At 42.0% G+C, this 20,181-nt stretch overlaps 2 protein-coding genes across 10 annotated transcripts in view; both read left to right on the top strand.

The window, feature by feature from the left end:
- Positions 1 to 1,352, top strand: part of CNBP (CCHC-type zinc finger nucleic acid binding protein) — a 30,161-nt gene extending 28,809 nt beyond the window's left edge. For all 7 annotated transcript variants that reach the window (XM_075513630.1, XM_075513634.1, XM_075513629.1 and 4 more), the window contains one exon: positions 373 to 1,352. In XM_075513630.1, the coding sequence (XP_075369745.1) occupies positions 373 to 490 (118 nt within the window). In that variant the 3' untranslated portion in view covers positions 491 to 1,352. The remainder of the gene's footprint in view (positions 1 to 372) is intronic.
- Positions 1,353 to 5,258: 3,906 nt separating this feature from the next.
- On the top strand, positions 5,259 to 18,563 carry ISY1 (ISY1 spliceosome associated protein). 3 transcript variants are annotated; one of them, XR_012777411.1, is made up of 12 exons: positions 5,259 to 5,364; positions 5,547 to 5,569; positions 6,883 to 6,934; positions 8,675 to 8,740; positions 9,473 to 9,515; positions 9,681 to 9,793; positions 10,512 to 10,629; positions 11,537 to 11,659; positions 14,109 to 14,218; positions 15,331 to 15,417; positions 16,905 to 17,385; positions 17,728 to 18,563. XR_012777411.1 is itself a non-coding variant. In XM_075513642.1 (11 exons), the coding sequence occupies exons 1-11, from the start codon at positions 5,362 to 5,364 to the stop codon at positions 17,010 to 17,012; spliced, it is 846 nt and encodes a 281-aa protein (XP_075369757.1). In that variant the 5' UTR covers positions 5,259 to 5,361; the 3' UTR covers positions 17,013 to 17,712. The 3 variants fall into 3 exon arrangements, 1 of the variants encoding a protein (XP_075369757.1); XR_012777412.1 differs by lacking the exon at positions 17,728 to 18,563 and having other exon boundaries at positions 16,905 to 17,101; positions 17,248 to 17,712; XM_075513642.1 differs by lacking the exon at positions 17,728 to 18,563 and having other exon boundaries at positions 16,905 to 17,712.
- The last annotated feature ends 1,618 nt before the right edge of the window (positions 18,564 to 20,181 follow it).

The following is a 20,181-nucleotide window of genomic DNA, read 5'->3' as shown; positions in this document are numbered from 1 at the left end:
TTTCTGTGGAGGAAGGAGAGAGAACATGGTGCATTTGAGTTAAAACTAATTACTCTCAAAACAGGGTTAAACTGCGGACAGAAGCACTGGAGCAGGCAAAACCTGACACGCAGTAAAAAAATCCCCAAAACTTACCTGTATTTGATGTATGATGGTTTTGATGTATACAGTGATTAATGTGAGTTGATCAGTTGAGGAACAGTTCCTGGCTCTGGTGAAGACAAATTTGCCTCATGTCAAAGAATTCTTGAACGCTGAAGCAGAAGTCTTGAATGCGGAACTAGTGTTGTGTAAAATTTAAGTAGATTATGTACTTGACAGAATAGGATTGCTGTTTGGGATGGTTTTGATGAAATCATTTGCTTTTTCCAGGTGTGGTGAAACTGGCCATGTAGCCATCAACTGCAGCAAGACCAGTGAAGTCAACTGCTATCGCTGCGGCGAGTCAGGGCACCTTGCACGGGAATGCACAATTGAAGCTACAGCCTAATTATTTTCCTTTGTCGCCCCTCCTTTTTCTGATTGATGGTTGTATTATTTTTCTCTGAATCCTCTTCACTGGCCAAAGGTTGGCAGATAGAGGCTACTCCCAGGCCAGTGAGCTTTACTTGCCGTGTAAAAGGAGGAAAGGGGTGGAAAAATCAACTTTCTGCATTTAACTACAAAAATGTTTATGTTTAGTTTGGTAGAGGTGTTATGTATAATGCTTTGTTAAAGAACCCCCTTTCCGTGCCACTGGTGAATAGGGATTGATGAGTGGGAAGAGTTGAGTCAGACCAGCAAACCCTCTCTGGGTTACATGGAAGTGATCCTATGCAGGAGGAAAGAAATTCTGGAAGTGTCTAAACTTCCTCATAACTTTAATTTTATTACAATGGCCTTGGATTGTCTGACCTCAGTAGCTGTTAACACCAAGTAATATCTGTATCAGGCCCTACCTAGAGCATATAGCTGAGTGGGAGTAAACAAACAAGATGCACATGCCTGTTAATGGCCATATGAGAGAGAGAGAGAAATCAGGAATAAACTTAAAAGTAACAGTAATTCAGTCAATGAATGTTCATGTTGGAGATACAGAACGTAATGGGAAGCTTTTGAATAAATATTTCAAAGTAAATCTGAAACCCAGACATCAGTGCTCATAGCATATACAATTTGGAGCTATTCAGGAGTTGCAAATAAATGCATTTTCACAGAAATCAAGATGTTATTTTTGTATACTATATCACTTAGACAACTGAGTTTCATTTGCTTGTAATCAGTTTTTAAAGTAAGATGGTAAAAGCAATTGAAGTCCTAGAACATAGAAAATGTAATTTTAAACTATCAATAAAGCTGGAGGAGGAAGGGGAGTTTGGCTAAAGTTCCTTTTGTTTATTTTTGGTTTTCATGTACACAGTGCAAAATAACATATTAAAAAGGGGTATGTGGAGGTGTAAAAAGTTTAGTTTGGACTTTTCTTTTGTACTGTCCTCTGTTAAGTTTCCATCCGGTAGCATCAAACTGTAAATACATTAAGTGTGCAGTCCTTCTTCCAGACTACTGAGTATCTGTGTCTGTTCATGTGAATGGATTGCGTGGTCTCAAGAGTGGGCTTGTTTCATCTGTGCTGATGCTGTCAAAGCATTTCTTTAAAAATCATTGAAGGAGGCACAAACGTTGAGGGTACAGCGGGTTCCAAATCTGGAGTAGGTCAGTGGTCTGTTAGCAGTACTTCAGCCTTCGCAGCTGTCCCTACACCGGGAACCATCAGCTACACCACCTAGTATTACAGGCACTTCCCCTTGCCCTATGTTGTCTACTATGTTGATTGACGAGGGCTAGTAAAGAGTTACAGGGTTAGACTCTGCGTCAGCTCCCTTTTCATCTGTGTAGCTTGAGCGCATCCACTCAATAAGTGAATAAAGTCGTCTTGCTGTGCCAGGAAAAACAAGGGCAGGAGTTCTTGACTGGTCAGTGACTCACTGTAGGGCACAATTGTAGAAGGTGTGTCTTCAATGGCTGGTGTTCAAGGCAACTAATGGCAGCTTCAGCTGGAGTACCCCCTGAGCTCTTGGCCCTCTTCAGGAGTTCTAGCAGAGCATATGGAAGCTGTCAGTTATGGTCAGGGATAGTTTGCTGTGGTCAGTTTGTGTTTGCATCTCCACACACAAACTGAAGGCTTTCCCTACTTTCAAGTCCCAAAGTGTTTTCTGTAGGCTATGTATACTACAGTGTTGAAAAAACTGCCTGTGACGTTGGGATGGTTGTGTGTGGATCTCTCTTTAGAGAGAGGAGAGGTGCCAGACTGATCATCTACAGCTATGCTACAGTAAAACTGAACTGGCACTATCGCTTGTCTTCTAGATCTACAATTAACCAGTTAAGTGTCACATTAATGTTTTTGGTTATTTTGGAAGCAAGGCTGTTAAATGTGACGCAGTCATGCAATAATGCCCCTGAAGGTTGCGGTCTCCCAGGAACAACTTAAGCCTGTGGCTTTCAACAGACTATAGCACATAGGTGAGACTTACAGAAGAGCATGAAGAACTCCTCAGTTGATGAACTAGAAGATCCCAGTGAGGAGTCTTACCTGGGAGTGTTTGAAACTGTACAAGTGGGCATATTACCTGCTAATCTTTGGGTTGTTTCAGGAAATCTGGTACCTAAAATGCGTGTGTCCAGGAAAATTGTGACGGTCGTAGCTGCTGTGTCACATCAGGTGAACTCTGATTAGATTGTTGCTGTTTTGCAGTGGGCTGCCATAGCAATCTAGAGTTCCTTAACGCTTCATGAAATAAAGATTTATAAAGAACTAAAGTTTTCAGCCTGGGTTTGATGTTCAAAGCCTGTGGAAAACGTTGAGCCATAGCTGAGGGAGAAAAAGAAGATTCTTGGTGAGAATACGAAGTACAAGGTGGCTGGAGCCCAGATCACGTGGCTGGCAGCAGCCAGCCTGAGCAGGTTTTAGAAAGGCAGAGTTGGTACTGCTGCAGAGATAGAAGGAGAGAGGGCAGTGGGAGAAGTCTCTCTATTGGAAGCACGCAGAGGGCATGTTGTACTGCTTTGCCTAAGCAGAAAAAACTCCCAAGTACTTGCTTCTGCCTGGTCCGCGTGAGGTAAAGATGCCAAAGGCAGGTGCAACAGAGCGTAAAACCAAAATGAGATGGTGACTGCTGGTACAAGTGGTCATGGTTCTTTGGCAGGATGCCTTTTGTCCAGCCCATTTGCTGAAGAACAAAGCCTTTCGGCGCCTGTGGAACTAAGGGGCGGGGAAGAGGTTCCTGCCCAAGTTGTGTGGGTTTGCTTTGGGTTCGTGTTTTGGGTTTTTTTTAATGGCTGCTATTGGAGCATGAATGTACTTTTGAGTCTTAAACATGGTTGCCAAAACACTTGTAAAATCTGCACTTGAAATGAGTGGGTTGTCTTGGGGTATTAGGGATAGCCTAATCATAGCATATTCTTTGTTCAGCCTTGTGGTAGGTTAGTATGGATTAACTGAGTCTTTACATATAATTGTCTCAGTTAAATTGTAATAAAGCTTGAAGCTCTGTCATTACAGACCTGAAAGCCTCTGGGATTTAACCTGTAGTTAAAAAAAATGCTGTGTCAAAGACCTGCAGTGCTGGTGACGTCTATAGGCTGCTTTTCCATTCCTGTAGAACTGGGGAGTTAAGCTTGGTTATGAAGATGCTGCAGCTACTGCTGCGTAGTACTCTGGTGCTTAACTGCCTTGTCATCACTCAGTAGTTCTTGTGTGTCTGAAAAGTAGTGGTGTTCTCTGAGAATTACTTTTGTTTTAACGAAACGGAAGCTGAGAAATACAAACCAGGATGTAACTTCAAAAAGGAGACAATTATTCCAGCTGAGGTATCTCTTCTAGTCGTCTTTCTGCAGAGAACAGTTGAGAATATTGATTCTGCTACTTCAAGTGTCAGTTGTTCCAGAGTCAATGAGATGAAAGAGCAGATACTGATTTCAGAAATTGTGGGGACTTGGAAAAATCAAACCTACTATTTCATTTGTTCCATGTTAATCTCTTTCACTAAGTGAAGCGTCTCCTTATTTGTTTTGAAGACCAGTACCCTGACAAACTTGTGGTTTTCATAGATCTGGTGGATTATACAGATCAGGAAGGCAGAGATAACTGTGTGATCGATCGTTTTCCACACACAGGGCTCTCTGAAGGGCTGGCATTTTCTGGAAAGGGAAATTTTATTTTATTAAAATTACTGGCAGTCACTGAATAAATGCTCACTGAAAACCAGTCTTCCCAGTGTGGTTTTTAGACTGACTGCAAAGGATTGATGCAACTGCTCCCCTGACAATGAGATGCGCAGCCTGTACACGGTAAAATGCGGGTGGCTTTGGCCAGTGTGTTGTTTCACAAACGGAGTTTGTCACCTGGTGTGCAACACCCGATACACACACAGAGCCAAGATACCAGTTTATTTCAAGTTTGTGCAAGCGGGGTGCTAGGTGGTAGTAGCTGCACAAAGCTAGCACCCCCTCGTTCACACAGGTGTGGTATTTATACTGTCTAGTTGTACATGTGCATAAGTAATTACGTAAAGCAGTTTTCTATTAGTCTACGTTTTCTCATCTTATTCTTAAAGCTACAGCGCTACTTTAATATTCTGCGTATGCCCAAAGGTGAGGGGTCTCCAGCTGGGGGTGACTTGTAGCGTTACAGTGCGGACAGTTCGCGTGAGGGTGCTTCTTACCACACTTCTGCTAGCAGCTTCAGATTGTTCCCACAACATCGTAATCGGCTTACATACTTCTCCAGGATGCGTTCCGCTTCCCAAGGACAATAGTTTTAATTAGACGTTCCACATTCCGGTCTGAATCCCCCTTATCGACTTCACGTAAGTCCCGGCCTTCCACCAGCTCCTGACTGACGACAAGTAGGCTGCTGAAGAAGTCTGGGCAACAGGAGAGTCTACGTTTTAAAAATAGCGAGGTGCAGAAGTTTGTGGTCTTTCCCGTTAATTTTACTGTAAATGTACGTATAAAACCGTGGCAGGCGAGAGGTGCAGCGCCTGTGGCCCTGGCTGCCCGCCCGCCGGTGCCGGGGCGGCTGAGGGGTTGCAAGGGCCGCGCGGGGGCGCGCGCGGCTCGGGGCCGCGCCGGGGCTCCGGCGCCGCGTGCCGGGCGCCCCGCGCATGCGCGGCCGGGGAGGGGGCGGGCTTTCCTCGCGGCGCGCGGGAGGGGGATCGCGTACGCGCAGTAGGGCGAGGCGACGAGCAGCCCGTTGATGCGCATGCCCAGTGGGCGCCGGTTTCAGTTCCGGGGCGACGGCGCGTTTCCTTCCGGGGTCTCCCTGGCGCGGTCGGCGGCGGTCTCCGGGGCGGCGCGGGGCCGAGGGGGCCGGTTGGCGCCATGGTGAGTGCGGGGCTCGGCCGGTGGGCCCTTGCTCCCCGCTGGTGCTCCTCGCCCGCCCGTGGGTCGCTCCCGCGCCGGGCCGGGTGTCCCCCCGCCGCGCCGGCCGGGCAGGCGAGGATGAGGAGCGAGGCTGGGGGCCGAGCGCCGTCAGTAACGACGCATCTGCTTTCTCTCTCTTTCAGGCTCGAAACGCGGAAAAGGCCATGTAAGTTCCGCTGTCCCGCCCGTCTGAGAGTGGCCGTATTTGGTTTCAGAGACATCTGTGCCCTGGGTGCCGCGGCTCGCACCCACGGAGCCACGCTTGCCCACTGGGACTCGCTGTTCAGCCTTTTCTAAAGCACCGGGAGTTTCGTAATGCGTTTCGTGTCGTGCCGCTGTAGAGGCGCGGGGAGCAGGGGGACGGGCGGCACGGGCACACGGGGTGCCTGGCGGCGCGGAGCCTGCGTGGCTGCGCCGGGTGCTGCGACGCGAAGCAGCGCAGGAGAGAAACTGCGGCAAGGGCTGGGTGGGAAGCGTAGCGAACACCTTCTCGGGGCCCTTTATGCTTTTAGGCAGTGCCCGTTTTTGGACAGAGATGCCAGGCTAGATAGGAATCTGCCAGCACTGGTTTAAGCATAATTCTTCTTGCCTGGGAGTGGCTTGGGCTAAACCGGTGTCTTTTAATGTATTTATTTTCGTATTGGCTTTCTGGAGTACTTTCCAAAAACGTTTGCAGACATGTATTGAGAGCTACTAGATCAGAGGCTTTTTTAATATATTTGCCTCATGTTTGTTCTTTTCCCTAAAATACTTTCTGAGCCTGTAATAGTAACTCCGAGGCTGAAGAGACTGCAGCTGTCTAATGCCTTGCGAGGCGCTCTCGTACAGCGATCCTATCCGGTGCATCCTGGGTGCTGCGCTGGGTGTGTGATTTTCATTCTGGAGGAGCCTCTTAACAGCAGATGGAGCCTAGATAATTGGCTTAGATGTGGGGTATAGGTATGCTGTTAAAAGGTATTAAATGCTCTCAATTGTTTTCTGCTTTTTCAGGTAACTATTAAATGTACAGTAAATAAAACTGTGTATTAAAAAGCTGTAGTCTGTGTAGTCTCTGCTCAGTTGTGAGAGACTCAAAATATTTTGGTGATGTCAATAAACTTGATTACTAACTGCTGCTTTCCTTACTGAAGCTTTTTTCCCCTCTTGAGTTATTAGTTTGCTTTTTGATGTATCCCCTGCTAAGATATCTCAACTTCATGCTTCTGCTTATAACTTACTGACATCCTTTTGCCGCGATATCTAACATGCTGGCATATGCTAAACAGGAAAACTAATTAGATGCTTACCAGGATTTATATTTATCTAAGAACTTAACCACTGAGGATTTCTAGTGTTGAAGAAGTCGCTAGCTGGAAGAGCTAGTCAATGAATATGTTCAAGCCTTTTGTCATTAAGTCCATAATAAACATCCAGAGCAAAACTTGTTCCTGTTGGAATGTAGATTTGTAGAAGTAAATCTGCTTCCTTTCTTTTCTTTAGGACGGCCTTGGCAAGATTTCGTCAAGCTCAGCTTGAGGAAGGAAAAGTTAAGGTATGAGGTAAAAAACCTGAAGCTTTGTTAGCTCTAGTCAAGAGTGGAATGGAAGCCATGTAGAGCCATCTCAGAGCTGCGTGAGAGCTGTCAGAAAGGTCACGTGCCAGATACAGGTATCCTATAGGAGCGTGACATTAGTCATCTGGAAAGCAGTTGAGGTGGGGACTGTATTTCACAGTGACACAAAACAGAAATGGGAAATAGTTAAGAAAATTCTAAGTAACCTGTTTAAAAAATTATGTAGATGTATTTTTCAGAGGTATGTTGGCTTGGCTGCTGAGAAGAAAGTGAAAATTGAACATCACTTAATTTTTTTATGTAATGTAGGTAGAATATGTAGTAGTTTAAAAAAAAAGCCAAACTACAATAATGCTATAAATAGAGGCAGTGTGCTGGGCAGAAAATGAACTGAAGTTACCTCCTCCTGCAACTACTTATGCAAATTGATGCCCATACACTTATTTTTACTGGCAGTAATCAGAAGGTCTGTTTGGATTTCTTCCCAGAAGAGATAGAGAAATCCTTCTCATAATCTTGTTCATTGGTAATATTCTGACAAAACCGTAAGCACAAAACAAGGGCCTTCAGGATCGTTGTGAACTCGAGGCTTGCGTGAGGCATAACGTTGGCATGTTATTAACCCAACACATGATAGCTGTGCATCTATTCATAATTGTCTTCGCTGTCATGCAGCTTTTTTTTTTGATTGGTGTAAGCTTGACAAAAAACTGGACTTAGCAACTTTGTAATTTAAAAAACTCCCACCGCTATAGTGAAAGAAATAGCACCCCTAAACCCACACAGGACCTTAGAGACTGATTCTCAACTATCTCTGGATATTCCTATACATTTTTCACTGCATCATAACTCAAATTGCAAGAATATTTATGTGGGGATTGGAGTGTTCTCAATAACGGTTTTTGGACAGGTTTATAATTTTTAATTTTGGATAACTGACAAAGGAATTCTGGAAACTATCTGAGATGTCCTTCGTTTGCACCTTAAGAAATGATGTTTTACACACAAGTGTGAGCAATATGAAACACTAAAGTGGAAAATAAGAGTTTGGGGAAACTGTAGTGGAAAAGATTCCATGAACAACAGCCAGAGAATAAGATTGAATAGAGTTTCTGGTATATTATGTGAAGGAAGGTTTTTTAATATATAAAAGGTAGAGCTGTGGAAGTACTGTAGGGAAAGGGACAAAATAACTGCGCACAGAGTCCTAGAGGTAAGATGAAGTATTAGTTTGTGTAAGCAAGTCAACAGAATGTGAAGAAGGTTGGGAAGAACGTGTTTTGGATAAACTGTAGTTGGGAGAGTATACAACAAAATCAAGTTGGAAAAAAATTACAGTATTTAGGTAGTAGCTATTGAGAAAGTAAGGCCTAAACTTAATAGCTACTTGGAAAACAGTGGTTTTTATTTAGATGCTGGTATATTGAAAATGATGTTGTAATTCGTCTGTCCTAACTAGGACATTATTTGTACTGGAGAGGATTGTGAGGTGTTTTGAATAAAGTGGATTTAAGTAGATTGTTATATTCTGTGATAGTTTAATTTGGCAAGGCAGTAAGTCGTCATTGTTTTCCACTTAATAAAGATCGGTGGGAGCAGAAGGCACCCACCCTTAGTAGCATAGTTTGGGATTAATCAAGCAGTAAAGTTTGCATGAAATGCTGTAAATATATTGGTGCTAGGTTAAAACTTCATGGTTTGTGGCTTTCTGTCAAACAGGAACGAAGACCTTTCCTTGCATCAGAGTGTAATGAATTACCTAAAGCTGAGAAATGGAGGCGACAGGTAATGGCAAGCTATAGATTTTTTCCAATTCTATAGTAGGTAGAACTTTAGCACTTCCTATTTAGACAGCCTGCTTACAGTTTTTTTTCAGGCTGCTTCAGTATGCTGACAGTTAAATGACAGAATAATTTAGATTGGAAGATCATATAGTTCACCATGGTGTTCAAAGTAGATCCTACCATATCAAGTGGCTAAGGGCCATGTCCTACTGAGTTTTGAATACCTTCAGGGATTTGGATTCCACAGCTTTTGGAGGCCCCTGTTCCAGTGTTTGATTACCTTCTTAATGATTCCCCCCCCCCCCCCCCTTGAATTTAATCCAAATTTCCCCCATTCCAACTTGTCCTATTGTCATGCATCTCTCAAACAGTCGGGCTCTGTCTCCTCTGTACCCTCCACTAGGTAGTTGAAGACAGCAATAGGTTATTCCCTTTTCGTCTTCTCTTAAGGCGGATCAAACCCAGTGCTCTCTCAGCCTTTCTCTGTATTTCATGTGCTCCTGCCCTCATCACATGTACAGCTGTAAAAACGTTTCCTTGGGTTTTAAGCTTCTGAGGGACTATATTTGTGTCTGAATAAAATCTATGTTGCTATTTGAAATTGACAGGCTAGGTCCATTTTCTAGATCAAAAAGCCAGCTTAGAAGTTGGATCTTTCCAAGGTTGTGTTTAGCCTTTTCTAGCCTTTTTTTTTTTTTTTGAGAAATTCACTTCTGTGTTCTTATTTAACTAGATCATTGGGGAGATTTCCAAGAAAGTGGCACAGATTCAAAATGGTAAGATTTTTCTAATTACCTTTTTTTTTTTTATCTCCAGTCCTAAGCAGTTACAGTAAAAATCGCATTTCATGTGAACTCTACTGTTTCCATTGCATAAATTCTGAAATTAGTCTGGTGCTTCTAGTGAGTTGCCTAATTTATTGCCTTTTTCCCCTCTAACAGCTGGATTAGGTGAATTCAGAATTCGGGACCTCAACGATGAAATAAACAAACTTCTGAGGGAGAAAGGACACTGGGAATTCAGAATAAAGGAGCTAGGAGGTCCTGATTATGCTGTAAGTGTAGATTATTTTGTCCTACATGGTTGTTCTGCTTACAAGTACAGTGACAAATGAGAATAATCTGTGCAACGTTTAGTTAACCACGTATTACTTGGCCAATGTTTATGAGAGAGGAACTTATTCAGCCCCTGGAAATGTTAGGTTGTGTTAGAAGTATTTGTTTCCATGATGAGCAAATCAGACTTTTGATTCGGAACACCGGTTCAAGGGGTCTTGCCTTCCTGTTAAGAGTTTTCAGCAATGGTCTGATTTCACCCATCAGTAGGTGTTGTTTTCCTATATTGTACTCTATCAGTCTGTAGAAAGGCTTCCACTTGGCTCACCTACTGACTGCTGAAAATGAAATAATGACACTAGCTCTCACTTGCCAAAACATCAAAAGTATACGTGTTGTCAGATTTAGTAGTGCTCGTTTATCTGATACTTGAATATACTAGTACAGAGAATAAGACAGGTTTAGATATTTTGGGAAGGTTAATCTGGTATGGGCACTCTATGGTTTGCATGGTCATTTTAAATGTGTGATTTGTAGTAAAAGTAGAGAACCTGTATAAAAATGAGCTATGAGGGTGTTTTACTTGTGGGGTAGTTTGAGCTGATATGGCATATCTCCTTTCTCAATCCTTTAATCTATTAAGATGCCCAGGAAAATGGGAAATAAAAGATGCAAGAGGAATAAAATTTTAAACAATGAACTCTGTTTATTTTCCAGCGGATTGGACCAAAAATGTTAGATCATGAAGGGAAAGAAGTTCCAGGAAACAGAGGGTACAAATATTTTGGAGCTGCAAAGGATTTACCAGGAGTTAGAGAACTTTTTGAAAAGGAACGTAAGTAAATAGCAACTCCTCCCAGACATGAATCTACATAGTAGCGTATCTTGAGTAAAATGTCTGCTGTAGTATGTGGCGAATGCTAGTAACAGCATATTCTGGCCTATGTCTTAGATCAGCTAAATGAAACGCTGAACACAAGTAATTATTCAAATGCTGTTTCTTTGGGCAAAGGACCCCTTTGGCTGTTTGCAATTAAAGAAACGTAGAAAAGAGTAAAGTCTGCTTTCTACTGGGAGTTCCAAACGGTAAGGACTGACATTCTATAGAAACTTTCCAGCATAACAGGTTAACTTTATTGATAAGTTCTCAATAGTACTCTGAGTTTGGAATTAAAAAAAAAAAAAAAGGAAGTTGGCTTGAACAGTATTTTGGAAGCAGGAATCAGCTTTCATAATAGGAAGAACTAGATGTAAGCAGATAACACTTTATATATAGATTTGTCATAGAGTAAGTGGGAATTACTTGGACCTGAGTGAGGTGAGGCCTGCTGAAGTGTGCAGGCCTACTGAATCAGCTCTTTCTTACTTGCCGTCTGCAAAGAAAAGTTATGGGAAGTACTACATGATCTGGGGGAGCTTGGGACAGATTTTTAGTTCCTTTCATATAGTAGTCTTGCTCAGTACTGGGACTCCAGTACAGGGGGAAAACAATCCCATGCATGGCAGTGTAGAATTGCCACAGAGTGGGAACTGTGCAGTATGAAGCATCGGGTCACGTAGTCAAACTGTTTCGTGCAGGCCAGAGTAAAATACCAGTACTGATCCTGACAGCGGTTCAGATCATGCATTGGTTATTAACTTAAGCGAGGTAGCTGTAGTTGCTGTAAGGTTGATAGGAACTGGGAATGCCCAGCAAGCTGTGAAGATCGACCTGGATGAATGACAGTCGTGTGTTCTTTCAGCCCTCCCACCACCTCGGAAAACTCGAGCTGAGCTTATGAAAGCCATTGATGCAGAATACTATGGCTACAGGGATGAAGATGATGGTATTCTAGAGCCACTGGAACAAGAACATGAAAGGAAAGGTATGTGAGATTCAAAACCCGCATAAAGCAGTCCAGGAAGGGGTGATGATGGACTCTAAAGTTAAGATACCTTCCCCCCCCCCGTGAGTGTTGTCTTGTGCTTAGCTGTCAGATTTCATCTGTCATGTAGATATCCAAATCACTATTGTGTAAGGCATCTCAGGGGTGAGGGAGTGTGCTTTAGAGTTTGCTTTCATCTTTATTACTGTTAATGATTTAATATTGTCAGCAAGTGATTTGCTATTGAAGCAAAATCTCCTTTTTCCCCCCACCTTTTTCATCTTAAGAATGTAAGAGTAGGTGGCAGCAGGGAGATCTATGGAACTCAAGTGGTTATCTCCCTCCTTTGTGAAAACTGACCATACTGACCATCTGTTTCCTGTCTCACCTAATTATTTATCCATACACATAGCTGTTTAGTTTTCGTGGAGATTAGAGGGGACCTTCTGGAAACCCTCAAGTCTAGACGGCCTATGTTAATTTATCCACATGTCATCTATCTTGGAATTTCAACACATTTGTGAATCTTTTTTCCTTTGAAACCTGTACTTTCTCAATAGATAATATTTATCCGTGTGTCTGCTCACTTAGTTCTCTAGTTTTGTTTCTACTGACTTGTGTGGTAAAGTCTAATTCCTGAAACCCTCTTTAAAATTCAGCACTGTGTGCCATCTTCTGGTATTTGTGTAGCTTTAAGCAAAAGGCCACCCACCACCTTTAAGAGCTTAGCTGTTTTCTAAATAGTTCTTTCAGTGCTTCTGGTGAACCTTGAGTCCGGGCGATTTGTTGCTGTTTGCATTGTGTGTTTGTTTTATAATCTCTTCTTCTGAAGCTTCAACTGCAGGCAGATCCTCAGTGCTCTGTAGGAAACGTCCTGGTATAGGAACCTTTGGCAGGCTTTTCCACAGAACACAGCAGATAAAACAATCAGTTTTTGCTTGAATGGTGCTTCTTTTTGTCTACAATTCTCTCTGGAATTAGAGAGAACTTTAAACAAAACTGCAGGAAGTGTTTTGTTTAAGACTTGTTAAATGATTACAAGTTGCTGAGCTTGTAACTGTTATCAGTACTTAGGATCTCTTGGTGTGGTCATCCACTTCTTACATTTATCCCTTCTCCATGTGTGAGATCTTCATAGTATTGTGTGTTAGAGAGCATGCCTTGTCGGTTAGGTTATAGGCCAGGGAGGAAGAGGGGAATAAAGGAAATATTTCACTTATCTGTGTCCTGCAGCCTAGCTTAGAGCCTTAAACCAAGCTGGCTGGCAGACAATTGATAGCGTAAGAAAGGAAGTTGTGTGGTGCAGTGCTCCCAGAAAGGCATCCTACTCTGCGTTCATCTTGCACACCTTGCTAATTGCAGACAGGAGAGGTAGCTCATCTGGATTCATATGGTTATTTAAGAAAATTATTATCTTTGGTGTCACTTGAAATAACAAGGCTAGAGACGCTAACAGAACCAGTAAGTGTACTATTAATGTACAATTAATGTACTATTAATGCACAATAGCTAAGATTCTCTTAGGGTCACTTGTCTAGGCTCTTGTAGTTTTTACCTTGTTATCAGAAGAGTTAAATTGTTGTGAAGCAAAGTATTGAAAAAACTTTGTTTGGGACACCTTTTGTGTTACGAAACCACATAAAAATGCAGCTGTGTGCCACTAGTTAGTTAGATTTTGCTTTCTCCAGGAGAGTATTTCAATGTTTAATCTTTGAGAGCTAGAGGGAATGACTGCTGGCTTCCATACTTGTAGGCATTTCATACTGCCTAGTTGCATTAATCTTGCAGCTCCCTAGGATTTTTTTATGTACTGGTGATGTCACTGATTAAGCTTCTTAAAACTTGTTTTAGCACTCTTACTAGCACTCTGCTGTGTAGTAGAGATACAGCAGCCTAACAGCTCCTAGCTAGCAGCGAGTTACAGAATTGGAATCGTGCGACAAAATAAGAGAAATAGACTGTGAGATGGAAAGAGAGAGACTTATGTGGGTGGTCACTCTAAGGAGCGTAATCATGTTTAATTACATGGTGATCAACATTCTTATAGCTGTTGACATGCTACAGGGCTGTAAGAGCCACTTAGCCTGGTCATGTGACCCCCTGTTACTCAGTTCAGAAAGTAGGTTGATATTTATCCGTGACATTTAGAGTCTAAAATGTACCCAAATTAAGGCATTAGCAAGTACCACACTTTCACAATGCTAGCATTGGGTTTTGCTCAGACTAGGTTGATATATTTTATTAGATACTACATCAAGGTTCTACAGTAGGTGTGTGTTACCAATGTAGAGGATTTAAGCAAGAAGTTTAAGTCTGTTGGAAAAGCTTTGGAAATAGGAGGCAAATCAAAGGAGCTGTAACTTCAGTTGCCACGGAACTGGGGCTACAGCTGGACCATGCTGCTCTAACTTGCTCTCAGATACACTTGCCATTTTCCTTTGCTAACCAGTTATAGCAGAAGCAGTGGAGAAATGGAAAATGGAGAGAGAAGCACGACTTGCAAGAGGGGAGGAGGAGGAGGAGGAGGAAGTAAATATCTATGCTGTCAACGATGATGAGGTACGTGATGGCTAAGGTGATGTAACATTTCACGTGTCTTCTACGCTGCCTTCTTGGAAGTAGAGTTATTGTGCCGAGAATCTGTCTTCTGCTGTGTTCTGCCCTTCTCTCTGCCTAACTTACTATACAATTGTCCCTGTTGCGTAAAAATCAGTAGTAGGTGAGTACGCTTGGTCTAAGTTTAGAGAGGGATGAAAGCTGGCAGCTAGGGAAGACTTTTCACTGGACTGAGAAACAACTAACAGCTGAGACCTTGTTGTGATTTAACTGTCACTGCCTGGAATGCTGGTATTTGTAAGGTAGCGTGTTGTTAGCTGAACACTGATCGGTCTTGCTTCTAAGTACAGTCTACATCAGTTACAGCACAAGTAGTTTTGTGTACAGTATAACTTCATACTGTCAACGCGTAGCAAAACCAAAGGTTGCCAGGGTCTTGTTTATAGTTGAATATAGCTGATGCTACAGTCGCTGCTGTGACATGGTTCTTGTCTCTTTGTTCTCCCTGCTCCCAATGCCAGTAAAGGAAGTGAGGGACGTTGCCGCCACTCTCCAAGATCTGTAAAAGGGGTACTGGAAACTAGTTCTTATTTTGCCGTACCTAAGTGGGTTTATTACAAGAATAAAAAGGAGATAGTCCATAAGGTAAAACTGGCGGTTCCATCAGTACCCTGTTTTATTTGTATAATCTCATGATTCATAAGCCCAGCTCTCAGGTGTGAGAACGAAGCAGTACAGAGCTATACAGGGAAGTGGTACATATATTTTTAAAGTACTTGCTTTCTTCTTGGTTAGCTGGCTCCTCTTTTGTTTATAGCTTTGCTATGGAAGCCAGAGAGATATGGAAGAGGAGGGAATATAGCTTTACGTGCATGCCCGTGCCACAGCAGAGGAAAAGCCGTATGAAGAATGAAAGCAGTAATTCTGAAAATGTCAAGGAGCAGGATTTGAATGTGATGCTTGTCATATTCCTTTGTTGTTTGGTCCTATTCACCGACTTCTTGTGTTTGTAGCATTGATCATGCTCTATCTGGTTCCTTCTGGCAAAGCAAGTAAAAGTGGTTTCGATGACCCCTTCAGAAAGTAAACTCAATGTGACTTTTTTTTTTTTTTAGTCTGATGAGGAAGGTGGCAAGGAAAAGGAAGGTGAAGAAGGCCAGCAGAAATTTATTGCACATGTTCCAGTGCCATCTCAACAGGAGGTAAGACATAAGAAAACTAAGTTGCAGAGATGCACTCTGGCTATTGCAAGATGGAGATCTTAACTTGTGGCAGGTCATCAGTAAAAATGTCCTCGATTTGTTATTTCTGTGACTTGACTGCAGCTGTTTAATCCTCTTGCAAATGCTGTGGAACTGGACAGAATTATGGTACCATTGCTATAACCCTTTTCATCTGAGAATTTCCAAAACCTTCATAAATATTACATAAATTGGAAAGTGTCGTGGTGGTATGGTCAAGATAACCCTGATTGCCTTCTGTATCTTTAGTGTGCTTTTCTGCTGACGGTCTAACTTTTTTTTTTTTAATTTAATGGGATGATTTCTGAATTGCAGGGTTTGCTCTCATGAGTTTTCTAAAATTATTCTGGTGGCATGACCTTGAATTGACTATTGTATTTTGAAACTGCTCTAGGGCATATATTACCTTAACAGTGACAGGTTGAAATATAACTCAGGCAAGAAGGTTCTGGAGTTATGGATCTTTTGGTAGGTATGCCTTTACGTCACACTGATAGCATGTGGCGGTTTGTCCCCTGCTGTCATCTTGTCGGATGACAATGCTGTATTCTGCTGTGAAGTCATGATCCTGCGCATTCAACAAAATATACATGTAATGGCTTATCAAAACTGTAGGGGAGAAATAATGATTAAAAACATTGCGCTCTGGCCAATGGTATTCTCTTGATGAAGAGAGCATAACTGAGAGTCAGAACTGGCTTTCTAATACATAACCACTGATTTGCATAGCAGTTTTTTCTAATTAGACAGTAGTCAGTGTAATCTTTTCTCTTCTAGTGGCAAATCACTCCATACCTTATGTCTATGGGATTATGCCTTCTAGATTCTAAATTACAAAAAGCTAAGGTTCAGAACGCTTATTTTAAAGAGATGCTGTGTGCCAGTGTGCAATTTGGACAAATATAAAATTATTACTGAAGTTAAAACATAAGTCTTGCAGGTTGCTATTAGTAGATCTTTAAAGTGCACACTTGTTAAAGAATCATGTATTGCTGGCACTTCTAGACAAAACTTAGGTAAGAGGTTCATAGCCATTGCTAATGCAAAAAGGTGCACTTGCTAAACTGTTATTTCAGGGGTGTGGACTAGTGTGGCATAACTCCACTTGTTCTCCATTTGTTAAAGCTATATCTGAGACAATTGTTTGAAACAAAATTCCAGTGATTGTACTGAGAGTAAAACAAAATTGCAGCTAATGTCCTAATTAAAAAGGATAGGAGCATAGGTCTGAAATGGAGGCATCTGTTTTACTGCTGCTTTTGAATTCCGTGAGCTTCAGTTGAGTATTAAAAAGATGGTCCTGACATCTTAATTCAACTACTTTTGCACTAGTACATGCCTCTAACTTTCACAGTCCTGCATTTTTCTTCCTCCTGTCTTAATAGCTAAGCATGCTAGGTTTTGGCATCTCAATTAAGCTGAATGTAATCCTATTTTTATATTTGCAGATTGAGGAAGCTCTTGTACGGAGAAAGAAGATGGAGCTTCTTCAGAAGTATGCCAGTGAAACCCTCATGGCACAGAGTGAAGAAGCAAAAACACTTTTAGGATTGTAACAGTGCACCAGTATGTGTTGGGTTTTATATAATCCATTTTAAAGCAACAGGTTTAATCTGGTAGCAATCACCCTTAGCTCCAAAAGTCCCTTTGGATGTTAAGAGTAAACTGATGAAGTTACAGTGTATTCTGTAGAAGGAAAACCATCATTTTGGTTTATCCACTGAGATGACTTGCACTTCAGTGCTGAAAAAGATTAGGCCTAGGTTAACTTGTCTCTACATCTTCACCAACTGTCTTCAGTCCTTTCACTTTGTAAAACGGTCTGTGCAGTGGTGCCTTTTACAGATAGAACCGCAAACCCAGTGACTCCTTAAATCCTGAAGGAAAACTGACTGATGTTACTGCCGTTCTGTCTGCTGTATCCTGACTGTAAGTGTGCACATCTTTCTCATGCTGATTTTTGCTGGCCTGAGTCCAGAACTAACTTACTCTGTTATGCCTGGTTGGTTTACCAGAATAGCCTAAAATCTGTTTAGAGAGACCTTGATGGCAGATCTTATGAGCGACTTAGAAGTTGATTTGGTTCTTTATACAACACATGCAATATGTCTAAAAACCGTTATCCTTTTTGTGGTTTGTAACAGTGCCTGGGTGAATTGCTTAAATGCTGGATATTTCAGCAACTATTGTAAATACTTCCAACTTTGCAATACCTTGTTTAAATATTTTTAGTAAAACTTACTTACAATCTGATGTCTTGTTTCATTCTAGCTCAAAGGACTGTGTTGTTTCCGTAATCGTAGCTGAAGAACGGGATCATAAACAGCCATCCATGTAGGGATTTGAAGCTCTGCATCCCCTACTGCTCTTAGCTTGTGTATCCTGTGACGAGGCAGATTACAGCAGAGCCTGTTTAGAATCTTATGGGTGACTAACATTGTTATACAGGTCTGAATGAATGAAACTTTAAATTGGACATCTGCGGCCATGGAGTAGAAGTGCTATCTAAGGAATATAGTATTTAACAACCAAGTGACCATGTCTGGGACTGTTTAGAGTTTGTAGATGCTCTTAGTATTCAGCTCTGTCTATTGTAAATAATCCACTCCAGAACAATCGAAGCTCTAAATTATAGAGGAAAGCTTTGTCTTACTTGAAGTAAATGATTAAACAAAAAAAGCCTTGAAAAAGTGGGAAGCATAGCTGTGAAATTCGAATCTTAAAAAAAAAAAAAAAGAATAAATCAAAACCTCAAGTAAGCAGATAGCAAGCAGACAACTAACATTACAAACACATTCTTCTCTCTTCCTGTTAGCAGCGTAGCTTTCTCTGCTTTGTAATCAAGCAGCAAATGAGTATGTTTATGACTCATGATAATTTGTGTACTCTGAGTTGCAAGCACCTATCCAAAGCTGGTTTTAGTTTTTGCTGCTGCCCCTTGAGTGTTTTCTGTTCTTGGGTTTAGAGAAGGTGATGTGCTTTTATCCACATGCTGTTTGTATTGCTGTAAAAGACAATGCTGTTTCAGGGAAGGAACTCTGGGAAACCCCTGGCCAGCAAGAATTAAAAAAGAGGCTCCTTTCATGTTGGATGTGCTAACAGGTTCATGGTCTTGCAGTACTGCTTCAGACTGGTGTACTTCACCTGTGGAAAAGATTAGTATGTGAAGGATAAAGGCTTTGTTGCCTGGCACTAAGCCACTAACTGAGTTCCTGGAGCTTAATAAATTGGCAGGCAGTCTATTAAGTCCTTTTCACGCTTCAGCAGTGTTGGTCACCAAACCATAGTATGACTGGGGCAGGGGAGAACGTGACACCAACAAAAAAACTAGCGCAGCCAAAGGGGCTTGCCAAAAAGGCATTTAGAGTTCAAGCTCTGTTGTGAACAGCCCTTTGCCAACCACGCTTCTGCTAGACTGTACATTTTTTCTTCTTTTTTTTTTGTTGTTCAGTACAACAACTGTTTTTCTTCTAGGGGAACAGGGCTTGGAAGAACAATGCCAGTCTTGCTGTAGACTTGCTAAACTATATGCTGGAGATAACCAAACTAGATTGGGGGGGGGGGGGGGGGGGAGGAACCCAACTAGTTTTCATGGTCTGTTACAGTCTGGGAGTTTGATAATACCAATCCCTTCTGCCGCTATATGAATCTATAACATAGAAGACAGAAAACAGAAGGGTAATGACAGGTCAGGGACAGAGTGATAATGACAGAAGGCATAAAAAAAAAAAAGTGGAAAGAATGAAAGAAAATGGAGACAGGATAGTAATTGCATTCATGTTCAAAGGAGTAGCTACCAGCCCTGAGCAAGACCAATATAATGAGGTAAATGGAGAAACCTTTAAGGCAGTGCTGATCTCTGCTGACCAACACAGGGGTGGAATAAATGTACAAAAATGCAATACGGAACTGTGCCATGCAAACTGTGGCTGCTGCTTGAACCCGCTGTACTAATAATATTCACTCTGTAGCTCTGAGTGCTAAGCATTTTTAAGCTGAATGTTCTTTTTGGCTGCATGCGAATCAACAAATTGCAGCGTAATTGTTTGCCAGCAGTGGCCTACAGCAAAATGCCTGTGTTCTGCTTGCTGTACAGGCTGTTAAATTGCTGGCGGAGTTAGGGCTGGGAAGCTTCTGCTGCCAAAGCCAGGAAACTGATCTTGTAGTTTGTCTTAGGGAATGAAACGGTGCGTAGGCTCTGCATTAACTCTTGCTTTGTGCAGCTGTACTTAGTTGTGTGTGCGTTGTCAGGCTAACTGTTCTGCTCTCTGCGTCAATTTTGGCTTGCATTGGTGTTTTAGAAATGCATTCAATTCTGCTTCATTTAATGCAAACCATGGAAGTGGTGCAGATTGAAAGACACCTTCCTTAATCTTTGTCTCGGCAAGTGCAGTGCAATCACTGGAGGATCAGTTTCTCCCTGGAGTCTGAGAAATATTTTTTTGGCGAGGAATATTTTTTGGGAGTACCGGGAAAGAAGTGGATTTACCTAATCTGTACGAGCAGATGAGCAAGACAAACAGAGATAGCTCTGCAGAATACCCATTAACTAATGATACGATTTGTGCTCGTTTTCTCACTTTCAGTCTAGTTGCTGGGAAATACCTTTGCAAGACAGATCCCACATCTGAGATACCGCGGGGTTTGTGTATATACGCGATGCGCCTTTTTAGAAAAAGCGTTGATTCCTGAAGGGCCAGAAAGAGCATCTGGTTTGTTATTAAA

This window comes from Mycteria americana, chromosome 11, assembly GCF_035582795.1.
Source record: "Mycteria americana isolate JAX WOST 10 ecotype Jacksonville Zoo and Gardens chromosome 11, USCA_MyAme_1.0, whole genome shotgun sequence".
Lineage (NCBI taxonomy): Eukaryota > Metazoa > Chordata > Aves > Ciconiiformes > Ciconiidae > Mycteria > Mycteria americana.
The sequence above is the reverse complement of the archived record's forward strand: the minus strand, read 5'-3'. Positions and strand labels throughout refer to the sequence as shown.